Here is a 20,558-nt window from a genome sequence, read left to right as displayed (position 1 = left end):
ATTTCTCTCTTCCAAAATCTCAATTCAACTTACTCCTCCTTTTTCTCCTCTTGAACCTCTCACTAGGGCTTTATCAACACATTCTCTATGGCATTTTCCTGAACAGTAATGGCGGCTATAGCTTCAGCTTCCGCTTCTACCAGAGGATTCGCAGCTACCGAGCTGCGAAGCGTTGATATATTGCCCTCATTTCGCAATGGATTTGTCGAATTTAGAAGGACGAATAGGAAGTTGATTGGTGGTTGTCGTAATAGTACTGGAGGTTTTTTCAGTGTAAAATGTTGTTCAGATTCAACAATGCCAATTAGAGGAGCAAGTGGTGGTTCTGGGAATGGTGTTGATAAAAGTGATGATTGGAGGTTTGATGCGAAGAAGACTAGTGCTAATTATATGAGGATCCAAGCTTCTTCTGCAATGCCTTTTCCATCTCCTCAGTAAGTCGTAAAACAATAATCTTTTTTATATTCAGTACATTTTTTTTCTAATCACTGTTCATTGTGGTCGTAAGAATATAGATTTGAATCCAAAGGAAAAATGAGGTATTTATAGAAATAATTTTAAAATGCTCAATGTGTAATGCGATAAAATGGGACAAAATTGTGGGACATGGATATAGGTGACCTGAATTTTTTGGTTGTTGTTGAATTTATATTATGATTATTTTTGAGTGCGTATTGCTATGTCTCTCACTTGCAAAGCTGTTGAGCAATTTTATATTCAAAGTAAAGCATTATACATGATTAAGCTGAATCACTTCAAGGTTGGAGACTGGTTAATAGTAAAATGGCGATCTGCTGCACTAAAGCTCCCGCCTCCCGCTATGTGTGAGGTCCGGGGAAGGGCCAGACCATAAAGATATACTGTACGCAGTCTTACTCCGCATTTCTGTAAGAGGCTGTTTTCAGTTTTCATGGCGAACATCTGACCTGCAGTCTTGCTCCGTATTTCTATAAGAGGCTGTTTTCAGTTTTCATGGCTTGAACCTCTGACCTCCTAATCACATGGCAACAACTCCCCTTTAATTCTAAGAGATAAAGTCACATCCATTACTAGAATTTTAGGATGTTTTGGAAGTAATGTGGTCTTTATTTATGAAAGAAATAACTTTACATGTTCCTTATCAAGAAAAGAAATTAATTTTACGCTTTATTTGGCTGAAGATGATAAGGATCACATGGGTTTGTTTGGACATACAGTAAAATTTGTCTGAATGAAAACAAAAGGAACAACATTTTTTCTTTCTGCCAGTGATACGATGTTGAGATTTGTAAGTTTTTTTATTTCTGATTCTGATGCAAAAGAGCAATTTTAATCTCATTGCTTATTAACACTTGATAGGATTATGACGAGGTTCTTTTAGTAGGTTATTTCTATGTCCGTTTGAAATGTTTTCCAATTTTATTGCACGGGATTTAATACATACTTGAATTGCATTTCCTCATGGTTGATTTGACTAATTAATAAGCTTTATATAATAATAAGAGCTAAAGTCACAACCTTTATGAGTTTCTGTGATATTCTAATTATTTAAGAAGTAATGCGATATATCTTTTGAAAGTAATTAGCTTTACATGTCCTCTGGCATAAGTTGATAAGTCATCAAATGTGTCAGTTTGGGTAGATGCTAAACTTTGTCTAAATGGAAACATAAGGAAAAGAGGGCAATCAGATAGTGAATTCCCCTTTACTGTCTTCAGTGTCTTGGCATTGATACGGTGTAGAGATTTGAATGTTTTGTACTTTCCATTTCCGATTTCAATAGAGAATCTCTATGTATTTGCTTCGTAACACTTGAACCCCTCTCAAGTATGAGGCTTTTAGAAATCTCTATGCTAATCTGTATAGGATAAGCTTTGTCTTTTTATTTAAAGGTAGAACTTTGCAAGTTGGATTCTTTTGATCCTTTCTACCATATAACTTATCTAAAGTCTTATATTGCCTCAAAACATGTGCATGACCATTGAAAACTCTAAGCAATTTGTAAGATCTGCCTGTTTCGTTTTGTACTAAGAATTTCTTTATTTATTTGGATGGATTTTTGTGTCATTGCTAAGGTATGAGAAAAAGAGTTATCCTATTGTTAATATTATTGCATTCTATTAATAACAAGCCATTCACTAAAGGGCTTGATAATCTTGATGTGCATAACAAGTTAGTGTTTGAGCTTCTACTTTCTAGTATCCTAGAATATCTTCACGATTTAGTGACTCAATTTTTCCATGTTGTGACTCCTCCGTATTTTATTGGAAGTAACTATTTCTTTTCCTGTTTTTATGCAGGTCTAGATTTATTTCAAAGCCAGAAAAATTCTTTTTCCGCTGCATCCCAAGAAATTCAGGCCCACAGTCCCGTGATTCTCCACCAAAACGAGGTATTTATGGTTCCTTCCTTTTTGGCTTTTATAAGAATCTTGTTCTTTCCAGATGATATTGACAGTTACTCTAGTTGCATTACATTTGCAAGCGCCTTTGTGGCACATGATGATAAATTTCCTGATTATCCTTCCTTATATAGACACTGGTATTGCGAATGAGAAAGACTGGGGGATCAGTATGTTAAATGATAATGTCAATGAAAGTGGAATAAACGAGGATGGCAGTACGTGGTATCGGGAGAGTGGGGAAGACCTTGGTGACAATGGATACCGATGCCGATGGACAAGGATGGGTGGTCAAAGCAGTGATGGTACTTTAGCATGGAAAGAAACGGTACACATTCTTAATCTTGTGATTAGTATATGATTTTGTTGTTGTGGATGTTGAAGTTTGTATTGTAATTATACTACCTTTTCCAAGGGCTGATATCTCACATTTTTGCATAAATGAATATTTACCTGATGTGCAATCACAAGAGTATTATTCAGAGGTCCTTCTAGTTTTGGCGCCTCGTAGGCATCAGAGTTCAAAAGAATTTAACTTGATGGGCAGTTGCGCATTAAGAGTAATGCTCTAGTATTTATACATCAACTTCTTGCTTCTTTGATTTCTGATTCATGGGAAATTCTATAATCAGTCTTGAAACAAGATTTGATTTATTCTTGTTTCGTGTTTTTCTTTAAAGAGGCTGCGATCAGGAGAACGGTGATTATTGTCCTAAACTTGCTGATAGGTTTTGTACTCATATGTTAGTCCCTGACATTTCTGCTCCATTATTGAATAGTTTGTAAGAATTAATTTTGTTGGCCACAGACTATTAAAAGGTTAATTGGTTAACCATGAATACTTGATTCTAATGGATAAATTACTCCCTGCCAATAAGTTGTTGCATCCTCTAACAAATTACTGAAGAATATTTTGAATACGAGTTAAATTGTAGACATTATTTTATAACCATATCAAGTACCATCCCAGGTGGATGCTTTAATTGGATTTGTTGATCTCATTGACAGTGGTGGGAGAAAAGTGATTGGACCGGATACAAAGAACTTGGTATGACCTTTTATTATTTTAAATATGTATAACATCACTACATTTGGTTTTAAGGTTTCTATCATATAATTGTTTTTTTATTATTACGCGGTCATCCTTTATTCTGCACTTCGTGAAGCATTTTCTTTTATTGGATAATTGATAGGCGTTGAGAAATCCGGGAAAAATGTTGAAGGGGACGCATGGTGGGAAACATGGCGGGAAGTTCTTCACCAAGATGAATGGAGGTTATATGCATGTTTTTCTTAGATTTTGTCATCTTGTAAGTTGTTAAGTACTACTTTGCTTCTCTGGGAGAATTATTAAAACAATTATGCGGCATTTTTATTTTTCAATATGCAGTAATCTTGCTAGGATTGAAAGGAGTGCACAAAAACAAGCAAAATCAGGCACTGAGAACGCTGGGTGGTATGAAAATTGGTAAGAGATTTTGAGGGATATAGTTAAGATTTCATGGTCATTAATAGTAAAATTACATGTACAATAGTTTATTAAGCATGATATTTTCACATGCAGGTGGGAGAAGTATGATGCGAAGGGTTGGACAGAGAAAGGGGCACACAAGTATGGCAGACTAAATGAACAATCGTGGTGGGAGAAATGGGGAGAACATTATGATGGAAGGGGATCTGTTCTTAAATGGTATGTACTTTATTTTGTTGCGTTAAGTTTTCACCGCAAGACTTTTGCCAGCTTGATATAGTGGAGTTTTTGTGGAGCCACTTTTGTAACTACTACCTGGTGTTATTACATTATACATCCTATGTGACCTACTTATCAAAAAATAATAACAATACATCCTATGTCACTAAACAAGCAAAATGACTTTAAAATATGCTCATTCAAGACATAGCAGTAAACTAGAGCTGCAACAATCTGCTTTGGGTTCACTCTTGCATTAGAAAAAGCTGTGTTTATGCTTGAACTTTGGTTTTGCTACTGCATTAGTTATTGGAAATAATATCATGGTCTAAAATTTGATGCTGAGATAGTCCCGACTTTGGTCATCATTATATGTCCTAACTGATGGCTCCTTTAGAATTGAACTTCCTTACAATTGAAACTTGACTGATATAAAACAGCATAGCTCAAAGTATGAGGTTTGTTGAACATCTTACTTTATTCTCTCTTTTTCATGACATTATTGTAATTGCTTGTTTCTGACCTTTTCGAGAATTGTTAACCATGCCCGTTTGAAAGGTTGAGAAAGTTTGTTAATATCTCCTTAGCAGCCTTGTGTTGCTAATGACAATGTGAAATGTTGAAAAGTTTGTTAAAGACCTCCTTAGCAGTCTTGACTGGTTAGTGACGTGGTTTATGTTGCTTATCGTTCCATGTTCCTTTTCTCAGGACAGACAAATGGGCGGAAACTGAGCTAGGAACAAAATGGGGAGACAAGTGGGAAGAGAAGTTTTTTGCTGGAATTGGCTCGCGACAAGGAGAAACTTGGCATGTGTCACCCGCCGGTGATAGTATGTCTACTTTTCGTTCATTTGAATTACAAGTTTATATTCCAAAAGGGCTTGGGTACTAAAACATAAAAACCAATTAATACAAGTTTTCTTGGTGAAAGTTAAGCTGCAAATAAAAAAAAAAAACATTCCCCTGCTATCATAGTAGAAACAGTGATCATACTCATTTACAACATTCTGTTCATCACTCCCAAATAAAAGAAACATGTTTTTGGAAGTCCCTGAAAAGGTTAAACAATAGAATTATGCTTAAGCAGAAAAACAATAGAATTATGCTTAAGCAAACAATTATAGGGTGTGAATCTGCATGTTGTAAACAACTGCAACTACATAATGCATTTAGTATTTTTTCAATGCATATTATTCTTAAATTATCTAGCATAATTTCATTTAATTGCATATTGTCGAATCTTGAATGGAGTATTTCACAATTATATAGAAGAGCTGATATAAGGTCATAATATAGATTACGATGTTTCTTATTTTGAGTATCATGGTAACCAATCATCCAACTCTCTTGGTCTTGTTTTCTTTTTCCTAATTATTCAGGATGGTCTAGGACATGGGGAGAGGAGCACTTCGGAAATGGGTATGCCCAATTATGAATTCGAACTAAAATTCAGTCAATTCAATATCCAGTTCCATGACACTGTTTACACTATAGAAACTTAAAAATACTGTTGTTTCCATGAATCAGCAAAGTGCACAAGTATGGCAAGAGCACAACAGGTGAAAGTTGGGACATCGTTGTGGATGAAGGAACTTATTACGAGTAAGCCATAGTCACTTCTAATATTAAGTAGAATTTTCTATACACCGATACATCAGTATAATTCAACTCAGACGGCCTATCTTATTTTTCAACTACAACTACTCTATCTAATTGGAGAAAACTCTTCCCTTGTTGATCGATATATAAAAGTTAAAACTCACTTTCGAACTAACATATTTTTACTTACTATATAATGATAGGGCTGAACCTCACTATGGATGGGCAGATGTTGTAGGCAATTCAACCCAATTATTGTCAATCCAACCTCGAGAAAGACCACCTGGTGTATTCCCAAATATGGATTTTGGTCCATCTATGCCTCCAGAAGATGAATTGCCTCCCACTTTGTCACAATGACAAGCTCATTTATTTAGGTTGAAGTTGAATGCTAGTAGTTGGCAATTTTTCAGGTTTTGACTGTAATTGGCAAGACTTTTAATGTAACAAAACATGCTTTGCCTATTCATTTATTTCATTCTTTTAGGGATTTAAATCATTTTTGCATCTTTGAGGATAAAGTGCTCTCTACCATATATTACTTTGTTTTCAAGGATCAAATTTTAAACCACTGGTTAAGAATTGCACCCCACCATAACATGATAGCATATTATTATGTGAAATTGCATTAATATAGTAATTAATACTTGCAAGAATGTTAGTTAAGACTGCATAATAGACTTTTATATTCTGATTTTTCTCCGAACTCCACATTTAGTAGTAGAAGTTTTAGTACACTAAACTATTTTTTTTCTCTTTTTAAGAATTATTTTAGAGTCTAGACGAACTTAATTTAAAAACTTCTTTATAAAGATGGTGTCCGTTGTCCAACACGAAGAGATACACATCGCAGGCAGACTTGATGTTTAATTTATGATCTACGAATAAAACTATATAATATAGTGTGTGATCAAATAAATAATTTGTGCTAATTGCATCTGTCTAAGCCATGACTTGTGTCGTCTTTATTGAGATTGACAAAATATACATATTTAAATTAACTAACAAGAGATTAGTCAGATAGACAGAACTTAGAATATATGTCAATTGGTAGATCTACGTTACATGTTTTCACTTTTTAAACCTTTATTCCCTCTATATATTCCTCCTCGATTTTCATAAATAATTCCTCCTGCATTGCCTTACACTTCATTTCTTTTTATTTTTTCATCAAGTTTTATTTAACAAAATTAATTTTTTTTAATAAAGAGGTAAGTTCTAATTAGACAGAGACTTAATTATGATTATGTGAAACATACACTTAAGTTTTTATATCTATTAAGTAATTTAGTTTGGACAAAAAAAGTGAATAAGTATTTACCGAAAACCAAAGAAAGCTAAATAATAACACTCACAAACACCTCATGAGAAATAAAACAACTTGATAAATATTATTTTACCATTAACAACAAGTACTAAGTTCGGCCCTCGATATAAAATTGCTTTTGTTAACAAGTACTTTACTCTCAAATATTAGTAAATCAAAAAACCAATGAAATCACGCTACTTTTTTTTTCTTTACGTGACGATATTATTTACTTTTTCTCACTGATGTATAAATTATACACAATTATTCATATATTACACATACATCAACTATATTTAGCTTACAATTATACATATATTACACATACATCAACTATATTTAGCTTTAGCAGTAACCACCAATATGAACGATTATTTAGGCTAATCCTTCCGCTCTTTTCCATGCAATATAAAAAGAAATACATTGCCACCAAAGGATATGGTGTTGTGGATGGTGCTGCTCCTCCATTAATCAAAGATTTCGTATTTGAGCTTGAATATGAAAAATTGTGATAAGAAGCGTTATTCCCAAATAGACTGTACCCGACGCAAATTCAAAAAAGCAAAAAGAAATACATTCATATTCATTTTGTACATGAAAAAAAATATTCTTTTCTCTTTTCTGTTACTTTCACACTTTCTAGATTCATCATCGTCACATCTTCTAAACCTTTTACCCCGTCACCCCAACAAAAAAAAAATAAAGAACAGCCATTCAAATATTGATTCATAATTCAGCCAACCTTGTACTATATACTGATAGTAAACAAAGTAGCAATTGAAAAGTCCAAATTTGTTCATTTTAGCCGTGCATGGCATAATTGCTACACCACTGTTGTAGTACCACCAACACCAGAAACAAGTTGCAGAAGAATAAGAAGAAGAAAATTCAATTTTTTTCGTTCTGTTTTCCATTTTATGTGAGAAAAAGAAGAAACAAATCCAAAAATCTTAGAGAAAAACAACAACAGCCTCGGGGTTTGTAGAGAATAGAGTGTACGCACACCTTACTGCTACGTTGAATACAGTATCAGAAATGCTGCTAATGAAAAAATGCTCAAAATTTGTTTCTTCAGATCTTGATTGGAAACTTTTACTCTTAATTATCCCTTCACTTTATCTCCTTTTTTACATTTCTCCTTTTTCCACTTTTACCCCTCTCATTTCCGTTTTCCACAACAATGCCCCTGCCTCTGCTAACCCTCCTCATCCGCCTCCTAAGTCTGTAAATCAAACCGGTTCGGATGAACCGTTATTCACGCCGGTTATTTTGACTAAGGCGGAATTGAACCGGTCTAGAATTGCTGTATGTATAGTTGGTGGAGCTCGAAGATTTGAACTTACTGGACCGTCAATTATACAGAAAATTCTGAAAGAGTTTCCGAATTCTGATCTTTATCTTCATAGTCCATTGGATTCTAATGCTTATAAGTTTTCTTTGTTAAAATCTGCTCCTCGAATATCTGCTATTAAGATATTTAAGCCTAAAAATATTGAAATTACTGAGTTTCAGGTTCGAGTTCTTAGTGCCAGTGGATCACCTAATGGTATTCAGGTATAATGATTTCTGCAATGTTTTTCGTTTTGTTTGTATAAGCATTTGCTTTGTTTGTTGATTTGAAATGTTACGAGGTAGAGATAAGGTTTGTGTACACATTAGCGAGCTCAAAGCTTAGACTTCACTTGTGGAATTGTACTGGTTACGCTGTTGTTAGCTTAAGTAGTGTGTTGGGTTTAATTTAGTAAAATTCTTCCAAAAGGAGAATGTTATGTGGTTTAAGTGTTTTGCTTTTTTAGGATAGTAATAAATGCTTTAGATATTAATGGTGTGTTGGTTGTTACCCAACTTCCAGTTTTGGAAGGTTGTTAATGGTGTTTTTGTACACACTTAGCGTTTCCAGACCTCACTTGTGGAATTATACTAGGTATGTTGTTGTTGTTGTTAGGTTTAACTAGTGTTTCCGGTTTAATTTAACAAAATTCCAATAGGAGAATGTTATGTGGTGTAAGTGTTTTTTTGTTTTTTAGGATCATAACAAATATTTTGACATTAATGGTGTATTGTTTGTAATGTAACTTCCAATTTTGGAAGGTTGTTAATGGTATTTGTAGCTGGCAGGTCGTGTTAGTTAGTAGTCAACACTTGTTCTAGTATTTGGTTTGGTTTGATTTGGTGACGTGTAACTTCGTATGTGCTCAAATAACAAGAAGATTTACCTATAAAAAGATTACAGAGAAGATTTACTGTAGGTTTATGGCCAGCACAAAAGTTTCGAGCTTTTGATGAATCCTAAAGATACTAAAATAAGAGTAGAGTTATAAGTAAATCGATTCATGTAGTTTTTTTTTCCCTATCCGCATTGATTCATATAGCTGACCTCTACAAATTTGGTATTGAGATGTGGCTGAGAGTGAGATATATATGATCTGATGAAATCTGGCACTTATTAGTCGAGGTGAGTACAAGCTGGCCCCGACACCACAACTATTAAAAAATAAAACAAGTACATCGGTGAGAAGAAGTTTGTAGTTCTGCCATGAGCGAACCTCAATTCTTCTCTTCTGAACTGAAGACACGGAAGAGAAAATATATCCTATGGAAGGTAGGTAGTTTAGGTAAAATTTGGTTTACCTCCTCAGAATCTTCACCAATTCTGTGGGCTCTAGCCTAAAAGCATCACAGGTTTGTGAGGAAGAAATAAGAAAATGATGAAGCATTTGATGACATAATCCCCTGTTTAGTTGCTTTAGAAGGGGAAATATTAATTGAAAAAAAAATGAAATTGTTCTCAAGGTACACTTTCGAATGTTCTACCAATTCATTAGACTTTTCCATTGGATAGAACACTGGTCCAGATTAATGGAAGTTGAAATATATATTGGACTACGCTTGAAGAGTAAGCTTGCCAGTTAATATGGTGTTTACAAGTCTAACATCTGTACCTTTTTCGGCTTTACCTAATTCGAGTTAGTGGATCCAGCTGTAGCACTTTATCCAAACCAGGACCACAATGGTTGGACTTAAATTGCTATTTTCTTATCGTGTGTCTTTCTTGCCATTTATAATATAGATTTACTAGTCCATTGTTTAGTTGTAAATTGTGATACTATGATAGCTCCTTGAATTCGTAGTGCAATAGCACTTAGCTCATCTTGCAGACATGAATTCAAGGGTTGAAGTAGACTGGGTTTTTTCTCTAGTTCTCACATACATATGGGGTGTAAGCCAATCATGTCCGCTACTTCTACTATATATGCATCTTTATAGCTCACAAAAATAAAGAAAAATACATTTAGAACCAGATAAATAAAGGATAGCCCTACCACTTCAAGCTAGACTTGTGTTTGCATGGTGTCCTCTGTCTTAAGGAGGAAAAATGTTTGGAATCTTATTTAGTGAAGATCGACGGTTACTGGTTGAAAAGATGGCGAAGAGTTTCCTATAGTACTATGAATCTCATAAAAAAATGAAAGCAGAGAGAAATATGTAGAAATCTTCCCCGGCTTCCCACTGGTTGGTAGTTTATTTTGTTTATTGGAAACAGCCTCTCTATCTCTATGCGGGAAGGATTAGGTTTGTGTACACACTATCATCTCCGAACCTCACCTGTGGGACTATACTGTGTATGTCGTTGTTGTTGTTATATTGAAGAAAAATTAGCATATCTTAAAAGAGAAAAAAAGGAAGTACATTTACAAAAGGTCTCATAATGCTTTGGCTCTACGATGCCCCTAGGCTGGAACGCTAATACAATTAGCTTTTTATAATTCCCAACAATTGAAACCGAAATTTTACTGTTCTGTATGGCAGGGCCTGCTGCAATATTTCAACCTGGTTGAGGGCTGCTTGACAATGATTCAAGCCCATCAACACAAGAACAACTTCACTTATGATTGGATAATCCGTACCCGAGTTGATGGCTACTGGAACGCCCCACTATCACCAGAAGACTTCATTCCCGGCGCCTACCTAGTCCCATCTGGTTCATCCTACAGTGGCTTAAATGATCGCTTTGGCATTGGTGACTACAACACGTCTGTAGTTGCTCTTTCTCGGCTCTCCTTGATTACTAAGCTGGATTTAGCTGGATATCATCGCCTCAACTCCGAGGGCGCATTCCAGGCCCAACTAAATATCAGCAGAGTTCCCTACATTGCTAAGCGCCTCCCATTTTGCATTGTATCAGATCGTAGCTATGATTTTCCACCACCCCATTTTGGTGTTCCTGTAGCAGCACTTTCTAGTCCAGGGCCACTAAGCGGTGCTAAATGCCGGCCTTGCACACCTTCGTGCACTGACCAATGCGTTGAGCTCATGATGAACAGACTGTACAAAGGATGGAGCTGGACCGATTGGGCCAATAACACCCTTCAAATCTGTGATGCTCATGCTGAGTGGGAGAGTGGATGGCAGAAAATATTCGACCAAGTGGCAGGTAATAAACTCGCTGCAGCGAGACAACGAGTTGAAGATCTAAAAATGGAACAGTGTGTGAAAGATTTCACAGCAATGATGAAGAAGGCTGCTTATTGGGAGGCTCCTCCAGTGTCTCAAATTTGTCACATGGGTTTGTCAATTGCTGCAACGCCTGCCTAACGTCAAAGAAAATCGTCAAATCCATTATAGTATAGGGAAACGATGTATAGCTTTCTAGCCTACCACGCAGTTTTTTCTACATTGCAGAGGTTTTATATTCATTTTTCCTTCCTCGTGAAACAAAAAGAATCGTAGAAATTACCTCAGATGTTTCTGTAGACGATGCAGGTTTACTTATTATGCATATCTCATGGACACTGACAAGTAATATTGCCTAGCTTTATGGAGAAAGTAATTCTGAGAAATGCAGAAAAGCTCCTTTTTTTTTTGTACCTTAATCTTTCTTATTCTAAGCTGTGTGATTTCATTGTGCCGAGGGTCTATTGGAAACAACCTCTATAGGAGTAAAGTGGCAATACATACATCCTACTCTTTCAAATCCCACTTGTGGTATTACATCGGATATGTTGTTGTTAAGTTGTGTGACTTATTAACATGCATGTCAACGTCCACATTTTTTGCCCTGTCGATAGGTTCAATGCATAAAGCTACTAATAGATTCGTAATTTGTTTTGGGCCTTCATTCCAAAAGCTTATAATTTGATTTGGACCAACAGTAGCCTTAACAGGAAAAAAGCAATCAATTTAGAGTTAAAGGTGCAACTCCCTTGAAGAAAAGGGCAAGTGCATGGATAGTGAGGACAGCTATGGACTGCTATTTAATGCATTAACCAAAAAATTACAAAATGTTTAATGTTTAGTCATCTCAGAATTAACTTTAGACCTAAGATATTGAAGTTAAAAAATCCGAATTTGATATTACTAAAATCTTCAGTTGCACAACTCCAACATTCCAAACTCCACCACTCAAGGCAATACCATGCAAGGCAAGTGATGGGCGGACGGTTGAACACCTTCATGAAAAATCATGCTAAGTATATAGGTTAAAAAAGAAAATTCACACGCATATATTAAATCTTGAATACCTTTAATGAAATTTCTAGCTTACCACTGATGATGCAAGGAGGATGAAGGAAGAACACCCCTTTTAACCTTCTTAATCTTTTGAAACAACAAATAGTTACTTATCACAAGGAATATGAACAAACTACGTGTATCCAAACACTCTCGCATATGCCTATTATAGTACTATTATTCCAGCAAGAAATTCGTGAAATGCCACATGAGTTCAGATTACACAATCTGTCATAGGTACTACCACTAAAATACTCTGATTAATAAGGGTGGGCCCTTCTAGGTTTAGGATGGTCTATGGATGATAATCAAGAACTATGAACAAGTTGCACATCTACGCATGCCAAGTGTACTATATATTGAATTCAATACTGCAATTTGGAATCTCTCAAAGCTATTGCTGCTCAAATCGATCAATCTTCATTACTCCCTAGTCAATTAATCATACAACAATAACATATTCAGTGTATTCTCACAAAGTGGGGTCTAATGAAGGTAAGTGTATGCAGTCCATACCACTACCTCGGATGAGACGGAGATCGGTTTGTTTCCGATAGACCCGCGGCTCATCCAAGTCAATTAATCAAGTATGTGAGAAAAAAAGTTGTACTCCTTGTTCTTTTTTTTTTTTTTTTTTCAATTTGAATCATATTGATCTATCGTGATTTATAATTTAATAGTATCGGTTAGAGTCTCATACACCATATATAGGTGTTAAAAAATAAAAAAGATATTGGTCTCATAAAGATTGTGGTTAGCCATATATAGTTTAGGATGGACAATCAAACATTCTTTATCGAAAAATGTTGACATTAGGATTATTATGTAATTATGTATTTCTGGTAGGGGTGCCAAAGAACTATTTGTATCTATATATACCCGTTTTAAGAGATGAATAAAAAATAACCGTACATAACCTAAATTTCTACATGGTATCAGAGAAACCAAGTAGATTACTGTAGATTGCCGTAGACTGCCCTTTTTTTTTTCTAGTTTTTCCAAGATGGGAGATTCTACGCCTTCTTCTGGAAGCACTACCAAACCCACAAACTCAACCGTAACAAACCCTACCTCAATTATAGTTCAACAAGACAACTCACCTTTTCCAACAGGAGTTATTCTTGACGAAACGAATTTCTCACTATGGTCTCAATTGATGGAGATGCGAATCGAACCTCGAAACAAGGTTGGCTATCTTACTGGAGAAACAAAGTAACCCAAACAAACTGACTCGAATTATGCAACATGGATTACGGAGAATCTGCAATGACTCTTCAGGTCATTTTTTATATTTATGCTTATCTTCACCGTTTGAGCTTCTCCATAACTGCCCCAAGTCATTTATGACTTACTGGGACTGAGGGTTCGGTTACCGGGCAATTCTTTTGGTTTTTAGAGTCAACTCCCTGTTTTGAAGTCTTCGTTGGTTCCAAATGGCCACCGATCAAAAACTTCAGCGAAACGATATCGGATGAAAATTTCGACTGCGCCAGCATATCCGAAATATCGATTTTAGTCTAGGTAGACCTTTGGTTCGGGTCCCAATGCACCCGAGCTCATTTCGATCTATTAGTCGAAAAGTCATAAAATCGAAACTATATATGTAGGCCCACTTTTTGCCTAAACGACCTTTTATGGAATTTTTGATGATTCCAATGGATTTTAATTGTGGTTTACACTCAAATTTCACTATTGGATCATATATTTTGGGTCCCGGATGAGTTCTAAGAGTCAAAAACAAGTTTTTGACTTTGCTGTCACAGGGTACCGCGTCTGTTTGCCGAAGGGGTCTATAAATAGACCCAAGGTCGCGATTTTGGGAATTTTTTCTTTACATTTGAGAACCTAAAACCCTAAATGAGTATGATCACTCGAAATTGAGTCTTGTGGGTGTCTGGGGAACTTGATAAACATCTTTTATCATGATTATCATCCGGATTAAGGTAAGATTTCATCACTTTATTGGTGAATTTCATTGTTCTTGACTCAAAGCCCCAATTTAGCTTAGGGCTTGATTTAGCCCCAAATTTCATTTGTTTGCACCCATCAATTGAGGGTTATGCTTCCTTGGTGATAGATGAGCATTGGGTTGACCTCGGAAAAGTGATTTCCGTACGTGGGACCTACTTGGGCCTTTTGGTGTCATTTTTGGACCCGAAGCACAATAATGCAATATGGGTATCGTTAGACTCGTATTGATGAGTAGATTATATTTTTGATAGTTTGATGGTATTTTGGGGAATGTGAAGTGAAGACGAGCATATGGTGCTTGAAGTGTAATTTTGCGGTTTAGCCTTGAGGTAGGCTTCTGTCTACTCTTCTTCATGGATGATGTATGATATATATTGCGTGTGAATGTGAATGTTAAGATTGATATTGGATAGAATGACTTAGTATTGAATATACGTATAAGTTTGGAGATTAGATAGGGTTTTGGACCCGTAGATTGAATTTCTTAATACCCTTGTAGAATCCTATTGTCTTCTCCCTATTTTGGGTAAATTTGCAGCATGGATATGATATAATGCTATGCTCGGCATATGGTTTTAGAATTTGAAGCATGATTTGTATATTTAGCCTTATTAGGCTAGTGTGATATTTTTGGAACCGTAAGTTTGGTAGAGTTGACTTGAGTACCCTTATTTCTAGTCGAAGTTGCTATCTTAGGCGTTAATATGGCTTTCTTGACATCTAGAGGATGAACTAGATACCTTAGCCTAGTTTGGAGCATAGTATGCCTATTTATAGAAATTATGGATTAGAAGTGGGATCATCCGACCCACTTAGGCCAAGATTTGTGTTAGCCCTTGAGGGCTTAGTTGCGGATAGTAGACCTAGTTGAGACTAATGAGCCTTATTTATGAGAATTACTTGGTGAATTGATAAATTGTGATGATTTTCGTCGGATTATGATTAGTATCCCATAGAGATGCATTTTCTTTTTTATTATGATATTTGACCCCTAGAGATGCATTTTTCTCTTTATTATGATATTTGGCTCATAGAGATGCATTTTCCTCTTAATTATGATATTTTGCCCATGGAGGTGCATTTTCCTCTTTATTATGATATTTGGCCCATAGAGATTCATTTTCCTCTGAATTATGATATTTTGCCCATAGAGATGCATTTTTCTCTTAATTATGATATTTTATCCATAGAGATGTATTTTCCTCTTAATTATGATATTTGGCCCACAGAGATGCATTTTCTCTTAATTATGATATTTTGCCCATAGAGATGCATTTTTCTCTTAGTTATGATATTTGGCCCATAGAGATGATTTTCTTCTTAGTTATGATTATTGAGCTTATAGAGATGATTTTCCTCTTGGTCATGATGCATAACCTACAGATATGAGATGTCTAATAGAGGTGATATACTTGTTGATATTATGTCTCCTAGATGTGAGATATCTCCTATATGTGAGATGATTATAGATATGCTACGGTTTATAATTATGATTATTGATATGAGTTCCGAATATGTATATGGGCCTAAGGCCATGATTATGATGTTGTGATTATTCCGGATAAATTAATGGGCGAAGGGCCGTGTTATGGTATTGATTAAATATGCAAGAAGTGTTTCTCATTGTGAATGATGTGATTGCGATTTATGAATATGTATATGTATATGTTTGTATACACATCTCTCCAGTATGGGACGGAGGAAGATGCAGCATGGTGCTTATTATTCCATTGATTGAATACTGGTGATGGCATGCATAGGTTTGGTATGTTCATGATTATTTACCATTATAAATGATGTGATTATAGCCGAAATATGATCTTATGGTTTTTCTTCTTGTTAGACGGTTAAGCTATGTAGTAACTGGTTGTCTATTAGCTGACTATTGTATTTGATGGCTAGGAAGCTAATGTATTAGTTAATGAATCTTGCTTAGTTGGAACATGGTAGCTAATGATGGTCAGTTAATGAATGATGTCTTTTAATAAAAGATGGTTAGACGACAAGTAGTAATGTGTTGTCTAGTATGATTAACAAAAATAGGATGAATAGTTGATAATAATGAATGGTGGATAAATGACGGTTTTAGTCTAATGATGAACCTAGACTAGATGTTAGATGTTTCTATACTCGAAGGACGATGCGATATTGTCGATAGATGCGGATGATACTACAACATGCATTTCCAGAATTTTGCATAGTATCGAACTAATGAGTTAAAGATGATATCAAAGATCTTCAGCAGTGCTAAAAAGGATTTGGGTTGAGTTCCTATTAGACTTGCGGAGTGTAGTGTTGTTCTTCAAGCCATGGTGACCATTCTGGATTATGAGGGGTAGTATTTTGAAGTATTTTAGATTCTTGGTTTGGTTGTGTTGTGATGGGACACTGGTTCAGAAAATGTATGAGATAGGTGGTCAGATAGAGTTAGCCTGTATTTCCCGCCAGCCTAGAGTTTCTAAGACAGACTATGATTTTGAAAGTTTGGACATAAATTTATGGATTTCTCCGGACGTTGGTTGGCCATCCATTTTAGATCAGTTTGTGTCCTTGCCATGTTGATGCTCCAGGAATTGCTACGAGTATAAGGCGATCGACTACTAGTATAGAGAGTGTCTTTGATATGGGAGTTTTAGTTATTCAGCTCATTCAGATCTGCCTCGTGATATTGTGGCATCTTCAGTTATAGATGGTGCGTTTGGCAACTCAGTTGATGATTCAGCCGGTCAGTCCGAGTTAGGCCCGTTCAGATTTATTTTTTCTATGCCCATCAGGCATGTGATTGCAGATGTCGCCACGACTGGTGTGCTTTTATTCTCGCCTTTATCTCTTATTATGTGTATTTGGATTTTCATACCCATTGATAATTATATGCCTTGATAAATTTATATCGTTCATTATGTGCCTTATTGTTGAATTCATGATTATATTACTACTCCATGGTTTATTTCTTTTAGTAGTGGATGGAGTAGATCTTTATTGATGTTTCTTCCCTATGGGTGTGCTTTGGGTTCGAGTCCCATTTATCTTGGCACATTAGTCCTGTTGTGGCCCTTGAGTGGTACATAATATTGATGTTCATTTTGGTACCACCTATCGAGTATATTGATTTTGATATTATTGTTGCTATTGCTACCACTGCATGAGGGTACTGATATTACTTGATATTATCACTTGATGTTGTTACTTTATAATTGATTCTTGCTGGGTAGCTGTATAGACTAGTGTTATCTAGTTAGACTCTCATTTTCTTGTGCTATTATTTGGTGGCTTAAGTAGATATAGCCCGATTTGATGATTTCTTTCCCCTAGCATGGCGAGGTTGATTGTGTTCCCTCTTAGTTAGCTGTATTAGATTGATTCGGGGATGTATTGTGATATCAAAAGGCAGGTTAATCTTTTGTGGCTCTATTATCACCCTAGAGTTGGAAATGTAGTTGCATTGCCTATTATTGAGTCTGAGATCCTTAGACTTGCCTTCTGGGTCTGAGATCCTTAGACTTGCCTTCTGGGTTGCGATGGTTTTCGCCTTGGCTATTCTTTTAGATATAGCCATTTGTGAGATTGACCAGTTTGAGGTTCACTCTTCATTTGTGGCTATTTCTTTGTCCGATAGCGATTTGATGTTGATGTTGAGATGTCATGGATTCATCTCATAGGTAAGTTGGTTGGCTCTCTGGTGATGGATTGCCTTGTTGTTAGTGTGGAGATTGGATACTCTTTTGTTGTTGTTATATGATTTTGTCTAGAGAAGATGAAAGATAGAGGCAGGTGGCCTTTTCTGTGATCGCTTCTAAAGTTGGAAAATTAGAAACTCTTTAGCTTGAGTTGTTGGTACTCTGGTGGTTGTCTCGACTTTGACCTTGGCATTGAGATTGTTATTTTTTCTTTGATGATGTGGTTCTTGGGTGGATTCAGGAAATTCCTATTTCAGTATTTGTTTGGCCTAGTAAGGTTTGGTGGAGTGATTCTCCTCGATGATATGTGTTTAGGGCTATTTCTTTGCCTAGATGGGGTGTCGTATTGGTTCAGTTTTGACTTGACGATTAGTACGTATGATAAATTTGGATTATAAGTGCCTACCCATTCTTAGTTTTGTTTAGATATTTGAGACCGAGCGATTCAGCCTTGGTATTGAGATTTCAGCTTGGTGTTGTAGAGCTTGCGTGGAGCTTCTATTTTAGAGTTGTCTTCATTCAGATTTCATTTATAGGCTGGTTGAGCCTACTCTGTGGTTGTCTATTTGGTCTACTTGACGTCGGTTGGATTATAGTTGAAAAGTATCCAGATAATAGCTCGTGGGCCCCATATTTGTTATATCAGTTTTGACCTCGAGATTCAATTTTATTTAGGAATTTTGGATAATTTACTCAATGGGAGTAATATACTTGAGTTGGCATCAATGTGTTGTGGTTCAGATTTGCGTGCATCAGTCTTTTCAGTTCAGTTGGAGGTCATTTAGCGGTTGAAGTTGAGGTTTGGTTGTTTGGGAAGTAAAGTGAGGCTGCAGGTTGAAAAAGGGATACCTGTGGTGAAATCCCTTGCAAGTGTTCTCTCCTCGTGGAGGTTACCTGGGAAGTCATTCTTGAAACATGCGGGCCCAGTACCTCATCACTTCGAGCCTTTGAGATTCTTTCTATTCGTTGACTTTCGGGGACGAAAGTCCTTTTAGTAGTGGATATTGTAACGACTCTTCAGGTCATTTTTCATATTTATGCTTATCTTCACTGTTTGAGCTTCTCCATAACTGCCCCAAGTCATTTATGACTTGCTGGGACTGAGGGTTCGGTTATCGGGCAATTCGTTTGGTTTTTAGAGTCAACTCCCTGTTTAGAAGTCTTCGTTGGTTTCAAATGGTCACCGCTCAAAAACTTTAGCGAAATGATCTCGGATGAAAATTTTGATTGCTCCAGTATATCCAAAATATCGATTTTAGTCTAGGTAGACCTTTGGTTTGGGTCCCAATGCACCCGAGCTCATTTCGATCTATTAGTCGGAAAGTCATAAAATCGAAACTATATATGTGGGCCACACTTTTTGCCTAAACGACCTTGTATGGAAGTTTTGATGATTCCAATGGATTTTAATTATCGTTTACACTAAAATTTCACTATTGGATCATATATTTTGGGTCCCGGATGAGTTCTGAGGGTCAAAAACAAGTTTTTGACTTTGCTGTCACAGGGTACCGCGTCTGTTTGCCGAAGGGGTCTATAAATAGACCCAAGGTCGCGATTTTGGGAATTTTTCCTTTACATTTGAGAACCTAAAACCCTAAATGAGTATGATCACTCGAAATTGAGTCTTGTGGGTGTCTGGGGAGCTTGATAAACATCTTTTATCATGATTATCATCCGGATTAAGGTAAGATTTCATCACTTTATTGGTGAATTTCATTGTTCTTGACTCAAAGCCCCAATTTAGCTTAGGGCTTGATTTAGCCCCAAATTTTATTTATTTGCACCTATCAATTGAGGGTTATGCTTCCTTGGTGATAGATGAGCATTGGGTTGACCTCGGAAACGCGATTTCCGTACGTGGGACCTACTTGGGCTTTTTGGTGTCATTTTTGGACCCGAAGCACAATAGTGCAATATGGGTGTCGTTAGACTCGTATTGATGAGTAGATTATATTTTTGATAGTGTGATGGCATTTTGGGGAATGTGAAGTGAAGACGAGCATGTGGTGCTTGAAGTGTGATTTTGCAGTTTAGCCTTGAGGTAGGCTTCTGTCTACTCTTCTTCATGGATGATGTATGATATATATTGCGTGTGAATGTGAATGTTAAGATTGATATTGGATAGAATGACTTAGTATTGAATATACATATAAGTTTGGAGATTAGATAGGGTTTTGGACCCGTAGGTTGAATTTCTTAATACCCTTGTTGAATCCTATTGCCTTCTCACTAGTTTGGGTAAATTTGTAGCATGGATATGATATAATGCTATGCTCGGAATATGGTTTTAGTATTTGAAGCATGATTTGTATATTTAGCCTTATTGGGCTAGTGTGATATTTTTGAAACCGTAAGTTTGGTAGAGTTGACTTGAGTACCCTTGTTTCTAGTTGAAGTTGCTATCTTAGGCGTTAATATGGA

The 20,558-nt window shown here is 36.1% G+C and overlaps 2 protein-coding genes across 2 annotated transcripts; both read left to right on the top strand.

The window, feature by feature from the left end:
- Positions 1-6,168, top strand: LOC107866806. Its single transcript, XM_016712802.2, has 11 exons — positions 1-434; positions 2,280-2,371; positions 2,515-2,708; positions 3,389-3,428; positions 3,574-3,655; positions 3,771-3,848; positions 3,945-4,070; positions 4,779-4,900; positions 5,450-5,489; positions 5,598-5,672; positions 5,873-6,168. Exons 1-11 carry the CDS (start codon positions 109-111, stop codon positions 6,027-6,029), a joined length of 1,332 nt encoding a protein of 443 aa, XP_016568288.2. The 5' UTR covers positions 1-108; the 3' UTR covers positions 6,030-6,168.
- A 1,364-nt stretch (positions 6,169-7,532) lies between these two features.
- On the top strand, positions 7,533-11,843 carry LOC107866807. The gene is made up of 2 exons (XM_016712804.2): positions 7,533-8,529; positions 10,786-11,843. The coding sequence occupies exons 1-2, from the start codon at positions 8,011-8,013 to the stop codon at positions 11,569-11,571; spliced, it is 1,305 nt and encodes a 434-aa protein (XP_016568290.1). The 5' UTR covers positions 7,533-8,010; the 3' UTR covers positions 11,572-11,843.
- The last annotated feature ends 8,715 nt before the right edge of the window (positions 11,844-20,558 follow it).

This window comes from Capsicum annuum, chromosome 4 (assembly GCF_002878395.1).
Source record: "Capsicum annuum cultivar UCD-10X-F1 chromosome 4, UCD10Xv1.1, whole genome shotgun sequence".
NCBI lineage: Eukaryota > Viridiplantae > Streptophyta > Magnoliopsida > Solanales > Solanaceae > Capsicum > Capsicum annuum.
The sequence above is the reverse complement of the archived record's forward strand: the minus strand, read 5'-3'. Positions and strand labels throughout refer to the sequence as shown.

Coding starts and splice junctions, on each gene's coding strand:
- LOC107866806 (XM_016712802.2), top strand. CDS start 109: ATGGCGGCTATAGCTTCAGCTTCCGCTTCTACCAGAGGATTCGCAGCT. Junction 2,372..2,514: donor TGATTCTCCACCAAAACGAG/GTATTTATGGTT, acceptor TTCCTTATATAG/ACACTGGTATTGCGAATGAG. Junction 3,849..3,944: donor GCTGGGTGGTATGAAAATTG/GTAAGAGATTTT, acceptor TTTCACATGCAG/GTGGGAGAAGTATGATGCGA.
- LOC107866807 (XM_016712804.2), top strand. CDS start 8,011: ATGCTGCTAATGAAAAAATGCTCAAAATTTGTTTCTTCAGATCTTGAT. Junction 8,530..10,785: donor GATCACCTAATGGTATTCAG/GTATAATGATTT, acceptor TCTGTATGGCAG/GGCCTGCTGCAATATTTCAA.